Source organism: Aplosporella prunicola, assembly GCF_010093885.1.
Source record: "Aplosporella prunicola CBS 121167 unplaced genomic scaffold K452scaffold_34, whole genome shotgun sequence".
Taxonomy (NCBI): Eukaryota; Fungi; Ascomycota; class Dothideomycetes; order Botryosphaeriales; family Aplosporellaceae; genus Aplosporella; species Aplosporella prunicola.
The window spans coordinates 141,393-155,061 of NW_022983562.1; the positions used below are offsets into that span (position 1 = coordinate 141,393).

The 13,669-nt window shown below is 57.9% G+C and overlaps 6 protein-coding genes across 6 annotated transcripts; 2 read left to right on the plus strand and 4 right to left on the minus strand.

The window, feature by feature from the left end:
* Positions 1 to 2,109: 2,109 nt before the first annotated feature.
* On the plus strand, positions 2,110 to 4,372 carry K452DRAFT_291893 (uncharacterized protein). Its single transcript, XM_033541270.1, has one exon. The coding sequence runs from the start codon at positions 2,512 to 2,514 to the stop codon at positions 4,171 to 4,173; it is 1,662 nt and encodes a 553-aa protein (XP_033392836.1). The 5' UTR covers positions 2,110 to 2,511; the 3' UTR covers positions 4,174 to 4,372.
* A 167-nt stretch (positions 4,373 to 4,539) lies between these two features.
* K452DRAFT_279119 (uncharacterized protein) lies at positions 4,540 to 6,819 on the plus strand. The gene is made up of 2 exons (XM_033539399.1): positions 4,540 to 5,499; positions 5,561 to 6,819. The coding sequence occupies exons 1-2, from the start codon at positions 4,789 to 4,791 to the stop codon at positions 6,635 to 6,637; spliced, it is 1,788 nt and encodes a 595-aa protein (XP_033392837.1). The 5' UTR covers positions 4,540 to 4,788; the 3' UTR covers positions 6,638 to 6,819.
* A 61-nt stretch (positions 6,820 to 6,880) lies between these two features.
* Positions 6,881 to 7,967, minus strand: K452DRAFT_279123 (uncharacterized protein). Its single transcript, XM_033539400.1, has one exon. It carries the CDS (start codon positions 7,855 to 7,857, stop codon positions 7,111 to 7,113), a length of 747 nt encoding a protein of 248 aa, XP_033392838.1. The 5' UTR covers positions 7,858 to 7,967; the 3' UTR covers positions 6,881 to 7,110.
* Positions 7,968 to 8,723: 756 nt separating this feature from the next.
* K452DRAFT_291895 (uncharacterized protein) lies at positions 8,724 to 8,985 on the minus strand. The gene has a single exon (XM_033541271.1). The coding sequence runs from the start codon at positions 8,973 to 8,975 to the stop codon at positions 8,760 to 8,762; it is 216 nt and encodes a 71-aa protein (XP_033392840.1). The 5' UTR covers positions 8,976 to 8,985; the 3' UTR covers positions 8,724 to 8,759.
* Positions 8,724 to 11,247, minus strand: K452DRAFT_362141 (uncharacterized protein; the record flags this gene model as incomplete). Its single annotated transcript, XM_033546479.1, has 9 exons — positions 8,724 to 9,045; positions 9,125 to 9,182; positions 9,282 to 9,366; positions 9,465 to 9,590; positions 9,684 to 9,697; positions 9,764 to 9,822; positions 9,884 to 9,966; positions 10,033 to 11,086; positions 11,140 to 11,247. 9 exons carry the CDS (start codon positions 11,245 to 11,247, stop codon positions 9,001 to 9,003), a joined length of 1,632 nt encoding a protein of 543 aa, XP_033392839.1. The 3' UTR covers positions 8,724 to 9,000.
* On the minus strand, positions 11,207 to 13,199 carry K452DRAFT_341712 (uncharacterized protein; the record flags this gene model as incomplete). Its single annotated transcript, XM_033545383.1, has 4 exons — positions 11,207 to 11,739; positions 11,794 to 12,351; positions 12,410 to 12,865; positions 12,924 to 13,199. 4 exons carry the CDS (start codon positions 13,197 to 13,199, stop codon positions 11,551 to 11,553), a joined length of 1,479 nt encoding a protein of 492 aa, XP_033392841.1. The 3' UTR covers positions 11,207 to 11,550.
* Positions 13,200 to 13,669: the final 470 nt, after the last annotated feature.

The window sequence follows — 13,669 nt, forward strand, 5'->3', positions numbered from 1 at the left end:
CTACTCCAAAGCTGAGGAAGTATCAGTAAAGTCAGTACTGCTACCGTACTAGCTAGACTGTCGATCTGGTAGGAGTAAGCAGTAGAATTATAGTCTCATCGCCCTTGGTCGCTCCGCTAACGCACGCGCATCCCTTTCTGAACAGATATCACGGTACCCTTGCCGAATCCGGCCTAAAACCGTGGTTTTCGACCCTGACCGACCAGTCCAAAGACCCTGAAGGGATAAATCGAACACCTTCACAATTTAGCGTTGGCATCATTCCTTGACACAAATGATGCTTGCCAAAGCCTCGTACGTCAGCGCTAGCCTGCATGGCAGTTGCCGGTACCTGATCTGCATCATCGCGAGACCTCATCTGAACCTCAGCTCAACCACCCTCTTCACCACACGACGTAAAATACGCGCTTTGGCACAGTGACTTCATCCCTTATTTCCTCATCTCTTCATGCCGCCTCATGTATTCCGTCTGAACTCGTCTTACCCCGCAACCTCTCCCGAAAGCCACCGATTTTTACCCCGCAACGTCGTCTTGGCACGCCTCTGGATTTTTGCCCGATACCTTTTGTAAGCCACACACGCTGTACCCCGCAGTACCTCATGTACTCTAGAGTAAGCCTCTTGACCATAACTACTCCCGAAGCCATGTAGTGTTGACTTGGCAGACCCAAGAAAAGGAAAAACTCCTTGAATATTCCCTAGGACCGTCCAAGAAAACTCCGCAGCGATCAAATTGTCCAGACCGTGTCGGCCAGTGGATTTTCCGCACCAGTATCAGATAGCAAACAAACAGGATACTAGAGAAGCGCATAGAAACCACTTCCAGTATAGCAGCAGTAAAATTTTCTGTGTGCCAGCATCGGAAGTTTCCACAATGAGAACCCCCGCTGGAGCAGAACGCTAGCTTTTACCGAGATCGAGACGCTGGAAGAGCCGCGGAGACGGCTAACCCGCCGCTGGTAAAGAGGTGAAGCGACGCGGTCAGATAGTGCGGGGATCTGGCTTGCAAATTGGGATCCACGGATCTCTGTGCCTTCAATGTGCAGGATGCAAAAAACTCGAAGTCGAAGCCCGTCATGAGGTGCGGAAGAGCAACCTCATTACCGCTTCCAGGACTAAGCATCAGCGCCCTGCCGAAGATCTGTAAGAGCAAGTGTTTGGACAGGGTTGCAGCTGCAACCTCCCATACAGTAGCAGTGCTTCAACGCCATCAGAAAGAATTGAGGGCGGCATAACCGCTGTCAGGCGAGTAATGGACTGGCCAGGCACCGTGGACCTTCGGCCGAAGGCTGCGAGCAATTCCCAACTGGACATCCGTGAGGAGGGAACGTCATGCAAGGCCATATCTGCAGCACAAGCATGACGCCACCAGCAAAATGAGCGTCCTTTGGAGCTTACCCCCAAGACGACAGTAAGGACATCTCCGCGATAGCCTCTACGCCGTGCACCATGGTTACCGCTGCGTCAATCCGAGACACCAAACGCCTGTGCGCTTGGCTTACCGGGCCCGGAACGGCCCAGGAAGTATCCAGTTCGCCGGGTCTGCTCCGAGGCCGTTGTTGAACGTAGCCAATAAAGACGCACGAGTATGACTTCTCTGGCCGGTGGTGGCGTTTAGCGGGGTAGAGTACAGTCAGCAAACTACGTACTCTCACGCGGCTGAACCAGTTTAGTTAGGCATACAGGATAGAGCTCTCGACTCCTGCAAGGAAGTTGTCATTTTACCGCCATGGTCTGACCGAGGAATGGCGGTTTGCCCGTGAGATCAGCGCGATTTCACAGACGACTGACCGCAAGAAAGTCTGTCGGCGAGAGGCGCTGCCTTGGATCTCGATCTCTCTCTCTCGCCCGATAGAGCAGATATGGAGATCTCATAATCTCAGATACTACGTACCTGCCAATACCGAGCCAAGGACGACATGGACATCGCGCACGCACTGTCAGCGGTGAACGAGGCGTCGCGCGGGCAGAAAATACGTCTGAATTACGTCTTCTTCCGTGCTGGCAACCGCGCAGACGTCCGCCCCGAAGAGGTGAGCGAAGTGACGCCGCTGTGGTGAAGTCCTTTCTTGAGCGAGGGATGTCGTTGCCGCATGCCGTACCTGATTTTCGGCAGGACGAGGCAACCAGTTTTCTTGACCCTGAAGCTTGACTGGACCCACAGTGCTCCACATTCAGGCTTCGGAACTGCTCCCGAACAACAACGTTCACCCACTCAACACCACATGCTACGAGGACCATCTGGATGAGATACCTGAAGACTGTAGCGAAACGCGCATGTGAGTTTCCGGGTCCCAAGGGGCGTGGATCCCTCCGCTTCCGCCGACGCGTCTGCGAAACGAGAAACCACGACAACCATCACACGACGTCAACGCTCTCATCAAACTCGCAGCAAAAGAAACGCGATACTCAAAGTGCATGAAGCAGCGTTGACAGGGTGACAGCGCGCATGGCTCGGGTTTCGTTGCCCCTCGAGTTGCCGAGCAACGCGTTGCAAAAACATGCAACAACATGCACGAATCCTGGCACCACAACAACTCCCGCATCTTGAACCACTCACCCACTATCACCATGCTCTCAGCAACTCCTTCGCACTCGTTTCCCTCACGGCGACCGTCGGTCGCTGCTGGAGCCACGCACCCCTCGACGAGAACACAGACCCGACCGATCGCTCGCTCGTCACGACGACCGGCCTACGCGCGACCGACAGCCTCTTTCGAGAACAGACGCACCGCCCAGAAGCCGCCCTCGACCACGATCTGCCCTCACCGAAGCGATCGACCCCCTCGAGCAAGGCCATCCCCCTCCCGCACGGCTCCCCCGCTAAACACGACGACCGACGGCGGCGTCCCTGAAACGGATGCGACACACACAAACCGCCTTTGGAAACGCGTCATGACGACACGAGGCCGCGGCAACAACGTCATCAACACTGTGCCCGGACGCGCCACCCGGCCGACGGCCGCCTGGCAGGCCAAAATGAAGGGCGGGCCTGGCGCGGCGTCGTCGACAAGCAGCAAGGACAGCGGCATCGGGAACAGCGGCAGGACGAGGCTCGACACCGGGACCGCAAGCAGGACAAGGGCCAAGAGCTCGAGAGCCAGCTCGGCGTCGCGATCCACGACGACGACAACTACGGCGGCGACGACAACGACAACGCTGCCAGCGGCAAAGCTCAGCGACGGTGACTTCGAGGCGCAGGTGCTGAATCCGCGCGGCATCTCGATCGACGCGGAAGCCAAGTCAGTCACGCCCTTCTACCACTTCGGCACCGTCCCGCCGTCCGACGTCGAGTTCTACCGACAGCTACCGGGCCTCGCGGAGTCGAAGCTGTGGCTGGATCCCGACGATACCTCGTTCGTGACGGACGTGGTGCGCGAGTACGCCAGCATGCGGAACTACAAGCTGTGCGAAGCCGAATTTGCTGCCTATGCGACTGAAACACTGTTGAAGCGGGAGATACGAAATCCGTCACTGCCGGAAAGCCGGACGTGGTGGGCGGAGCGGTTGGTGCAGCTCACGGCAAGGCCGGACAAGGCATGGGCGGCACCACCGTTCCTCGACGACGGGAGCGCGCCGGTGCCGCGCAAGGCGTATGCGTTCGTGATGCGGCCCGACTGCGCGTACTGGATCAGCCTCCAAGCGTTCAACCCAGACTATCGCAAGCGCGTCAAGGAGTACGTGTCGGTGCGGCTCGACCGGATCCTGTGTCCGTATCTGAGCATCGAGTTCAAGAAGGACGACACGAGTGTGGGACATGCGCGCAACCAGGTCGCCGCCGCGGCGAGCATCGCGCTGTACAACCGGTGGCGCGTACGAGCAGCCAAGGTCACGGCGGCGAGGCAGCGCTGGAGCGAGCGATACACGACTGCTCTGCGCCATTACGGCCTCACATTCACGGGCGACCAGTTCGAGGTGTGGTGCGTGACAGCGATGGTCGATGAGGCGTCCGGCGAGTGGAAGGGCTGCTGCATGCGCAGACTGTGGCAGGACGCATTCGACACGCCAGGCGGAGTGCGCATGTTTGTGAGCTGGAGCAACGAGATTCATCGGTGGGGGCTGGCGGTGCATGGGCCAGCGTGCGAGAGGGACATCAAGGTGTGCATGCGCAGCACGCCGGGAGCGGACCGGACATCGTTGGATGGGGAGGAGTTTGAGTCGGAGGGGGAGTAGTGGAGAGGGAGAGGGGGCTCAAAAAAGGCGTTTCTGTCTACCAGAGTGGTTTTTCCTTGGGGTGTCACGTGGGGTAAACGGGTTGGGTTTAGAGGGCTGACGGCGAACTGCGAAGGAGTTTCTGGAAGGTAGCAGCAGCGCACATTAATCGAAACAGGTCTTGCAAGGGAGACTTGCAGACGATGAATCCCGTCGGCGATGTCGGGGGAGATAAGATTAGATGCGCCTTGCCCGACTCGTCATTCCGTGGAACAAACATCGACTTCCGGGGAAGCGTCGACATCTCCTTATCGACGCGTCATTTTAGCCCTTCCACGGGCGCTGTTTGACGCCTCGCCCTTTTCCAGAGCAACCTTAACTGGTTTAAGCACCATCACGGTCCAAGCCACAGCCGCTTGTTTCACTGTAAGACTACATGCTGTCTCTACTCTCATGCCGCGTCTTGGCTGCCACTATAGCATGGCTCTCTTTTGGAGCGATAACAACACGTACCACTCGCTAGCCATGGGCTGGTAAAACAGTATATATACTGCGGCAACATGGTTGCTCAATGCCTCTTCAGCCTCTCGCTTCCTTCCGATCCTTTCGTTTGATACATTCGCTACATTGACAGCCATGCGTCAATCTTCCCGCACGGCCATCGCTGCCCTTGCAGCGGCCTCTGCTGCCAACGCCGCGTCCCTCACCGACCTCTGCACCGTCGACAACATCCAGTCTGCCCTTCCCGCTAACGGCACCCTCCTCGGCATCGACCTGCTCCCGGACACTGTCTCGGCCAACGCCGTCTACAATGCCACCACTGCTCCCTCGATGATGTCCTCTAGCGGCTCTGACTCGAACACCTACAACTACTGCAACGTCTCGGTCTCGTACACGCACACTGGCAAGAACGACCGCGTCGTCCTGCTCTACGCTTTCCCGGCCCCCGCCGACTTCAAGAACCGTTTCTACCTCGGCGGCGGCGGCGGTTTCTCCCTCAGCAGCGACACTACCGGCGGTTTCAAATATGGCGCCGTCTCCGGTGCTACCGACGCCGGCTACGACGCCTTCAACAACAGCTACGACGAGGTAGTGCTGTACGGCAACGGCTCTATCAACTGGGATGCCACGCACATGTTCGGCTACCAGGCCTTGGGCGAGCTGACCCAGGTCGGTAAGGCCATGACCAAGGGTCTCTACTCCACGGGCGACAAGAAGATCTACACTTACTTCGAAGGCTGTTCTGACGGTGGCCGTGAGGCCATGAGCCAGGTCCAGCGCTGGGGTGAGGAGTACGATGGTATCGTTGCTGGCGCGCCGGCTTTCAGATATGCCCAGCAGCAAGTCGTACGTTAGCCGGCTTCCTCTTGTTTATCAAACGAGTTCCGTACTGACAAAATTCCCGCAGAACCACGTCTTTTCCTCGGCTGTTGAACACACGCTGGACTACTACCCGCCTCCTTGCGAGCTCTCCAAGATTGTGAACATGACGATCGCGGCCTGCGACCCGCTCGACGGGCGCACCGACGGCGTCATCTCCCGCTCGGATCTCTGTCAGCTCAACTTCAACATGAACAGCACCATCGGCGAGCCCTACTACTGCGCGGCCAAGAACAGCACATCGCTGGGATTCGGATTCGGCAAGCGCGCTTTGACTTCGGGCTCGAGCACCAGCTACACGCCCGCGCAAAACGGAACTATCTCGGCCAAGGGTGTCGCGGTGGCGCAGGCCATCGTTGACGGCTTGCACAGCAGCGAGGGCAAGCGCGCCTACCTGTCCTGGCAGATTGGGTCATCGTACGGCGACACTGCGACGACGTGGGATGAGGACAGCAAGAGCTGGCAGCTCAGCATCCCGTCGACTGGCGGCGAGTACGTGACCAAGTTTGTGCAGCTGGTGGACGTGGACAACCTCACGACCATGGATGGCGTGACTTACGACACGCTGATTTCGTGGATGGAGACAGCCATGGTGCGCTACGGCGACACGCTGCAGACGACGGAGCCCGACATCTCGGCGTTCAAGGCGCACGGCGGTAAGCTGCTGCACTACCACGGCGAGAGCGACAACTCGATCCCCGCGGCCAGCTCGGTGCGGTACTTTGACAGCGTGCGCCAAATCATGCACCCCGGCAAGGGCTACAACGAGTCAGTCGAGGCCATGGGCGACTGGTACCGCTTCTTCCTCGTCCCCGGCGCGGCGCACTGCAGCTCCAACTCGCTGCAGCCCAACGGGCCTTTCCCCCAGACAAACATGCAGACCGTCATCGACTGGGTGGAGAACGGCGTCACGCCGCAGCGCCTGAACGCCAGTGTCACCGCCGGCCCGTACAAGGGCGAGACGCAGATGCTGTGCTCGTGGCCGGAGCGCCCGCTCTGGACCAAGGGTAACGCCAACGGCACCCAGTTTGAGTGCGTGTATGACCAGGAGAGCATTGACAGCTGGACGTACACTTTTGATGCGTTCAAGGTCCCGGTTTACTAGTGGAGGTGAGATGCCTGGGTGAGGAAGCTGTGTGGGAGAGGGTGTGAGAGAGGTTGTTTTTTCTTGTGTATGATGGATGCTTATGTAGATAGGTGTGTATATGAGTTTCGTACATCTCGGGTATTGCTTGCGAGGACCTATTTGCATGTGATTCGAAGCTGTTTTGGATTGCATCACGTAAGGCGGAGGCCCGGGAGGGACGGGGCCACCCCCCACATAAAGCGGTGACGCTCGAAGGATGGCGGAGGACCCACCTCCCGTAAGGCGGATCCCGGGGAGCCCCACGCAGAGTAAGACGGAAATAATGCGGGGATTATGGACGTACTGTCTATCCGCTCAGCCTCTCACGTCAGCACGTTGGAAGAAGGCACGCTCAGGAACAATGTTGTGGTTGAGGTACAAGACAGAATTAACACCCAAAATCTACAATCTACCACAGCCCAACCACCACCCCAAACAGCCATCTCCAAAACCTACGCCACCCGCCTTACCCCCCTCGCCTCAAACAACAGCACCCGTCCAACAACGCGCCACCGAACCGTCTCAAACGCCTCCTCCAACGGCCCCACAAACCCCTCCACATCATCCCCCCAATTATCAAACACCCCCACCGCATTATGCCACCACATCAAAAACCGCCCAAACGCATTCTGCTCGACGCCCTTGCCCAGAATCGTCGCCCCGAACAACACCCCCCGCTCCGCCTCCAGCAACTGCCGCCCCACCCGCACCAGCGCCGCCGCTTTCCGCGCCGTCGGCCCCGGCAAACAATGCAGCAGCAGCATAACAGAGATGGCGTCGAACTTCTCGCCGCCCCGCGTCACTTCCGCGGCCTGTAGGCCCCGCCGCGCAAGAAAGTCGCCTTTCGCCGTGCGCACCGCGAGCCCGGGGTGCGCCTTGCGCGCCCGCCCGCCCGCTTCGTCCAGGCAGTGCGGGTTCAGGTCCACGAGGACCAGCTCGTTGACGTTGGGGAGCGTCGCGCGCGCGGGGAAATAGCCCGTGCCGACGCCGATGTCGAGGACGCGGCGCGCGGGCGAGGCGTGGGCCTGGAAGAAGGGGAGCAGTATGCTGCGTGTGGGGCAGCACCAGGCGAGTGCCATGTACAGCCCGAGCACCAGGTGGTCGTAGATGAAGCGTAGCAGGAGCGGGCTGTAGACTGCGGCGCCGGCGGAGGTGTCGGAGAGTGTGCCCCGGTCGGCTTTGTCTTTGATGGTGAACATGGTGCGCTGCGGGCTGTGGATCGTGGCCTCTTTCTTGGTGGTGGGGGCTTGAAATGAGAGAGCTGTGCCGCGTGCCGTCGTCGGCTTGGGCTTGTCAATGGATGGTTTCGCTGAGCAAAAACGAGCAAGTAACTAGAATCAGCAGGCAGAACAACAGCAGCGCGTGCTTTTATCTTTATTCCCATCCACGGGGGTTCATCTAATCATAAGTCATCGCTGCGGCTGAGCGCCGTTTGTGCTTCTTGCATTGCAGAATGCAGGATAGGATCGCGCCCGTGGTGGGGCACATGCAGCTGCCTACCAGCCAGGTCCCGCTTACACATGCATGCATGCATGGCGGTAGAGGTGGGTTTTGTCAGCACGCGGCCGCCCTACGCCGTGTGTAACTAGGTATCCTGGCTAGGTATCGGCCTTGGCGGCTTACGTGTTTGTGAGACTTCAACACTTTCTGTTTTGGGAAGACGGTTCTTTTTTTTAGGAAGGGGAGAGCAGCGCTCTTCGGAAGCTGCAGATTTGTACTTGCTTTTTTAGTTCTAGGCGGTTGAGGGTTTGTAGACTTTTACAAGTTTTGAATGAATGCTTTTGAGTTATTGCTTTGTTTTCATTTTCAATTCGGCGAGTATAAGGTAGAGATCATTACTACAGTGACATAGAGAAAAGGAAGGATTTCTCTTTATAGGACTGTTTGCTAATAAGCGATTATATTGTCTTACCAAGACTATACCTCGATACGCTTAAATAAAAACCAGGAACTTGAACATACTGGTAATAGGATGTAAAGATAGCTATAGAGATAAAGCAAGATAAAGCGAGACTCAGAAATTTAGAGTTTAGGAAGTTAAATACAGACGTCGAAAATGAGCTCTTCCCTGTCTATACAAGTATAAAGAGCCGGCTGTATACTACCAACATAAAAGTAACGCTCTAAACATATACCCACAAGCACTGAAAAACGGCCATATCACATAAACGATCGTACTCCCAAAGCAGATTCTACTTTCCATTTTACCCTTTCCCAAATACCAAAAACTAAAAAGAGTAGAACAAACAAACCCACCCGCCCCGTAACTATACCAGCAACACAGCACCCCACCCCAGCAGAGGCAAGCCGCAACCATAGACCCCGCGCCTCTAAGCCCGCGCTTACGTCTTCTGCTGCTGCTGCGGATTATGGAACGCCCTGCGCCTCTATAATCCTAAAAGTTAGCCGGCTGGACTAGGCTAAGCGTCTTGCCGTGTATGCATGCATGCGCACTCAGTCACTCACCTTGAGGAAGAAAGACGCTACCAGCGCAACCGCCGCAGCGGCATATGCAGGGATGAAGCTGGACCAGACGGCCTGTCAGCGCGCTATAATCTATTATATACACGAGTCCGGCTCGTGCTCGCGGATCATCAAGGCAGGTAGGTAGGTATATACGTACACTTTGCGCAGGCTGTGCACGACGGCGGCCAGCACGCGCGGCCGCAGCGCTTCCGGCACGCTTTGGATGGCGGTCGAGGACGTGCCTGGATGGTGGTTTTGCTGTCAGCTACGTACCTAGGCGGTGGGGGAGGGGGGGCGCTTCGCTTTGCGTTTAGAGCAAGTGAAGTGCAGTGAAGCTTACCGCTGATGATGGACCGGATGCCGGCGTCGGACGTAGCGGGCAGCAGCGCGCCGACAGCGGCCGTGGCGTCGTTGATGAAGACGGCCCCCGAGATTGCTAGCCCGAGGTTGATGCCTATGAATTGCGCTGGTGTGTCCGGTCAGCAGGATTCGCTGGAAGCGGGCTGCGGGCGGGACATGTGTGATGCCTGGCTGGTTTGGCTTTGTGCCGCTGACTCACCGAGCATCATGAACCTAGACAGTTTGCCGGTTAGAGAGTCTTTAAATAAAAGCTTACGTGGGGTGGAGTGGGCTTCTTACGCGATGGCGTTTGATGTGTCCGCTTGCGGGACGACGGTTTGGATCGTCGCGTACCCTGCCTGGTGATAGTTGTTAATTTGCGTTGGATTAGAGGAGGAGGGATGTCCATGTCGACGATACCTGGATGAACGCGCCACTTCCGATTGCAACCAGTACCTCATAACCGTATATGTCACTAGTGTTGGTTCCGATGTCGATACGTGCTGTGGATGGAGGGATACTGTTAGAAAGCAAGCAGACCCGAGACCCGGAACGATAGAGGCACGTACAAAGGAGCACGTTCCCAGCCAGTGCTAGAGCAGCGCCGGCAAGGTACCAGGGCTGATAGTAGCCCAGCTTCCCCATGAGATAGCCGTTTGCTATGATGGTGGCGCTCAAAAGGGTGATGAGGGGGAGCAGGCGCACCGCGGCCTCGAGGGCGTTGTCGCCCCGGGAAAACTGGAAATAGATCGGGATGTAGTAGACGGGGATGAAGCCGGCGGCATTGGAGCATGCGGCACAGATAAAGAGGAGGTTCGCCTCGACGTTGCGCAGCAGGTGGCACGGAAACATGCGCTCCGCCCTCGTCGTCAGCCAGGCAAACTTCTGCTGCACGCCGAAAAGGACGAACAGCAGCGCGGCCACGACGAACAGCGCCACGATGCTGCCGCTGTCCCACGCATACAAGGCGCCGCCGAAATTGATGGCCAGGACGAGGCACAGGACGGCTCCGATGGATAGCGCGGCGCCGAGAAGGTCAAAGGAGGCGGCTCGCTCGAGGAAGCCGACGGTTTTGGGCTGCGGGTCAAAGGGCGGCAGCAGGAAGAGGTAGACGGGCGAGCAGACGCCGCCGATGATGAGGTTGATGTAAAAGGCCCACCGCCAGTCGACCTTGTCGAAGGCGCCCCCGATGACCGGGCCAAGCACTGTGCCGACGCCCCAGAGGAGCCCGACCAGGCTGAGGTAGGCCGGGCGCTCGTGGTCCTCGGTGTAGACGGAAAGCAAGGTCAAGATGCCGCAGTAAATGCCGTTCCCGGCCATGCCCAGGAACACACGGCCGACAATCATGGCCGACATGGTGGGAGCGGCGCCGCAGAGGGCCGACGAGGCCAGGAAGGCGACGAGGGAGATGATGTAGAGCGTCTTGGCGTTGTACTTTGCGTATAGCTTGCCTAGGGGCAGGACGGTGACGATGCTGCCGACCATAAAGCCGACCGACAGCCATGGCAGGAGGGGCACGCTGTCAAAGTCATTGACGATGGATGGGACGAGGTCGGCGGTGATGGTGCCGTCGAGCGAGTAGATGAACATGCTGGACAGCACGGCGACGACGACGAGCACCCACTGGGGCGAGTAAGCAGGTGGCAGTACTGACTGAGTGGCAGTGAGACACTTACCCGGGCGCCTCGGAGGGTGCGCTGGCCGGCTTGGGTGGGGGCCTTCTCGACGTCCGTGTGATTTGAGGCAGGCGTCGAGGAAATTTCTGGCGTTTTCATTGCGGCCATGGTGATGATGATGGTGATAGGTAATAGAGTTAGAGAGAGTGTGTTGGCAATACACGGCATTCACGCGTCTTTTGAACGCGGCGACAATGGGAGTATAGTAAGCACATAGTAATCAATCATGTGGAGGCGTATAGGTGTGTAGGTAGATAGGTGTGTAGGTAGACGAAAAGTATGTTTGTAAGAGTAAGCATGTCGAAGCAGATAAGCGAAAAAAAAGAAAAAGAAAAAGAAGAAAAAAAAAAAGGAAAAAAAAAAAAAGAAAAAAGAAAAGAAAAAAGCGAAAAAGAAAGCGGAGGTGTTGCATCAGCCGCGGCGGGGGACAAAGACCATGTCTAGGTTGGTCTGCTTGGTGAACCAGTGGCCCAGCACCTTCCACTCCTGCTCCGGGTGGGCCAGGGCAAAGTCAAACTTGAGCATCAGCGCCGGCACCAGCTTGACCAGCTCCATCATGGATATGTTGCGTCCGATGCACACGCGCGGGCCAGCACCAAACTGTAGCCATGTTAGCAGGTTATGTTAGGCATGATGCTACTGTGCTGTACTCACCGACATGTTGCAGCGCCTCATCTCGCGCAAGCGCTGATCGTCCTCATCGAACTCCAGCCACCGCTCCGGCCGAAACGCCTCGGCATCAGCCCCGTAAACTTGGTTGTTGGCGTGCATGACCCAGGAGTTGATGCCGACAATGGTGCCACCCGGCACGCGCCGCCCGCTCAGCTCGACGCCTCCCGCCGGCACCTCGCGCTCCAGCACGAAGCCCGTGGCGGCGTGGGCCCGCAGCGCCTCGGCAATGACGGCCTGCAGGTATGGCAGCCGCGTCGCGTCGCCGTACCGCACCGGCTGCGACAGCGCCCCTGCCGCTACCGCCCCGTCCATCTCCTGCTGCAGCTTCTTGTACGCGCCCCCGTTGCGGCAGAGGAAGTACAGGATGGCCCGCAGCCCGATGGCCGTGCTGTCCGATCCTGCTATCAGGTTCGTCGTCGTCAGCCCGATGATCTCGCTGAAGCTCAGCTTGCCCGACTGCTCCAGCAGCCGCGCCAGCAGGTCTCGCCGGGGCTCCTTCTGCCCGCCCTCGAGCCGCTGCGCAATCATCTTGATCGCAAACTGCCTATGCGTCTCAGCGCACTGTCTCAGAAGGTGGTGGCGGGGGTGGGGGACGCACGTTCTGGACCTCGTTGCTGCTCTCCAGCGGCAGGATGCGGTGCACCAGCGGATTGCCCAACAGCAGCTTATGCAGCCACGGCGCCTGCCCGATAATGGACAGATAAGCGAGCAGGCCGTCGATGGTGCCAATGCTGTTCCCCACGTCGCTCCCGGTGCGCAGGAAGCCCAGGTCCTGCGAGAAGTTGATCTGGCCCAGCGCGTCAAACGCAAAGTACTGCGCCCAGGTTCCAATGTCAAAGGCCCGTTTGCCGCTCTCGCCAACCTCTTCGATCCGCTGCAGGAAGAGCTCAATCACCGGCTGCACCTGGGGCTCCAGCTCGCTGAGCGCCGTCATCGAATATGCGTTCACCGACGCCCGCTTCAGATGCGCGTGGTACTTCTCGGACCGCGTCGTGAACAGGTTCGCGACCAGCTTGCCCTTGTACAGAGCCTCGACGATTGGGTAAAAGGCCGTCTGTAAATCGTCCACGTGTCGGCCACTGCATGCCCGCTCTCCTGATGGGTTCACGTACCTTGCTGTAGATCGGCTTGAACCCGTATATGATGGGCAGTGCCGCCGGGTCGTCGACCGAGATCATGTTGGGTCCGATCCTGACCAGGGCACCGTACCGGCGGTGGAGCGCTATGTTCCGCTTTGGCATGTCCGCGTGCCATGCAGCATTCATCTTCCATAGGTTGCTGACACTGGCGACCCAGGGCCCGGGAATGTGGGACAGGCCGGTAAAGTATCGCGTGTACACGGCGTAGCCAACCACAAGAAGCGGCAACCAGATGTACAGCTTCGCCATAACTTCGAGGACGGAGAGAAACGAGGTATTCATGGCGTGTAGACTTGGTGCTCGAGATCTAAGAGGGGGAGAGGCTGGCGATTGGAAATTTTCGAGAGCGAAACATGCGTATTTTAAACCCCTCTCGGACGCGCACTGCAGCGAAGCCGTTTTCCATTCACTGTGTTCATGACCAACCACCACGGAGGTCGGAGACTCCCGTCTCTGCCCAGAAGCAACTTTCAGCTGAGTAGGTATCAGTTGCTTTTGGATTTTGTGTTCTTCATGCTTTTCATACCTTCTACCTGTGCCACTCATATCAGACAATTGTGGCTGTTGGCCAGATCTATACTTTCCACAAAGGCGCTCGAAAAACGTGCAGCCACAGAGTCGGCTTGCTATAAGCCACATGTCACCGAAAAGCATCACTTAGGCGTGCCATCATTACCGTGGCGGCTTACTCGCAGCTTAAGCATGAATAGTAAACGGTT

What these genes read in the sequence shown, in the direction of transcription:
- K452DRAFT_291893 (XM_033541270.1), top strand. Translation starts at nt 2,512, where the DNA reads ATGCACGAATCCTGGCACCACAACAACTCCCGCATCTTGAACCACTCA.
- K452DRAFT_279119 (XM_033539399.1), top strand. Translation starts at nt 4,789, where the DNA reads ATGCGTCAATCTTCCCGCACGGCCATCGCTGCCCTTGCAGCGGCCTCT. An exon ending in GATATGCCCAGCAGCAAGTC is followed by an intron (nt 5,500 to 5,560) that starts GTACGTTAGCCG and finishes AAATTCCCGCAG; the next exon opens with AACCACGTCTTTTCCTCGGC.
- K452DRAFT_291895 (XM_033541271.1), bottom strand. Translation starts at nt 8,975, where the DNA reads ATGGTTGCGGCTTGCCTCTGCTGGGGTGGGGTGCTGTGTTGCTGGTAT.
- K452DRAFT_279123 (XM_033539400.1), bottom strand. Translation starts at nt 7,857, where the DNA reads ATGTTCACCATCAAAGACAAAGCCGACCGGGGCACACTCTCCGACACC.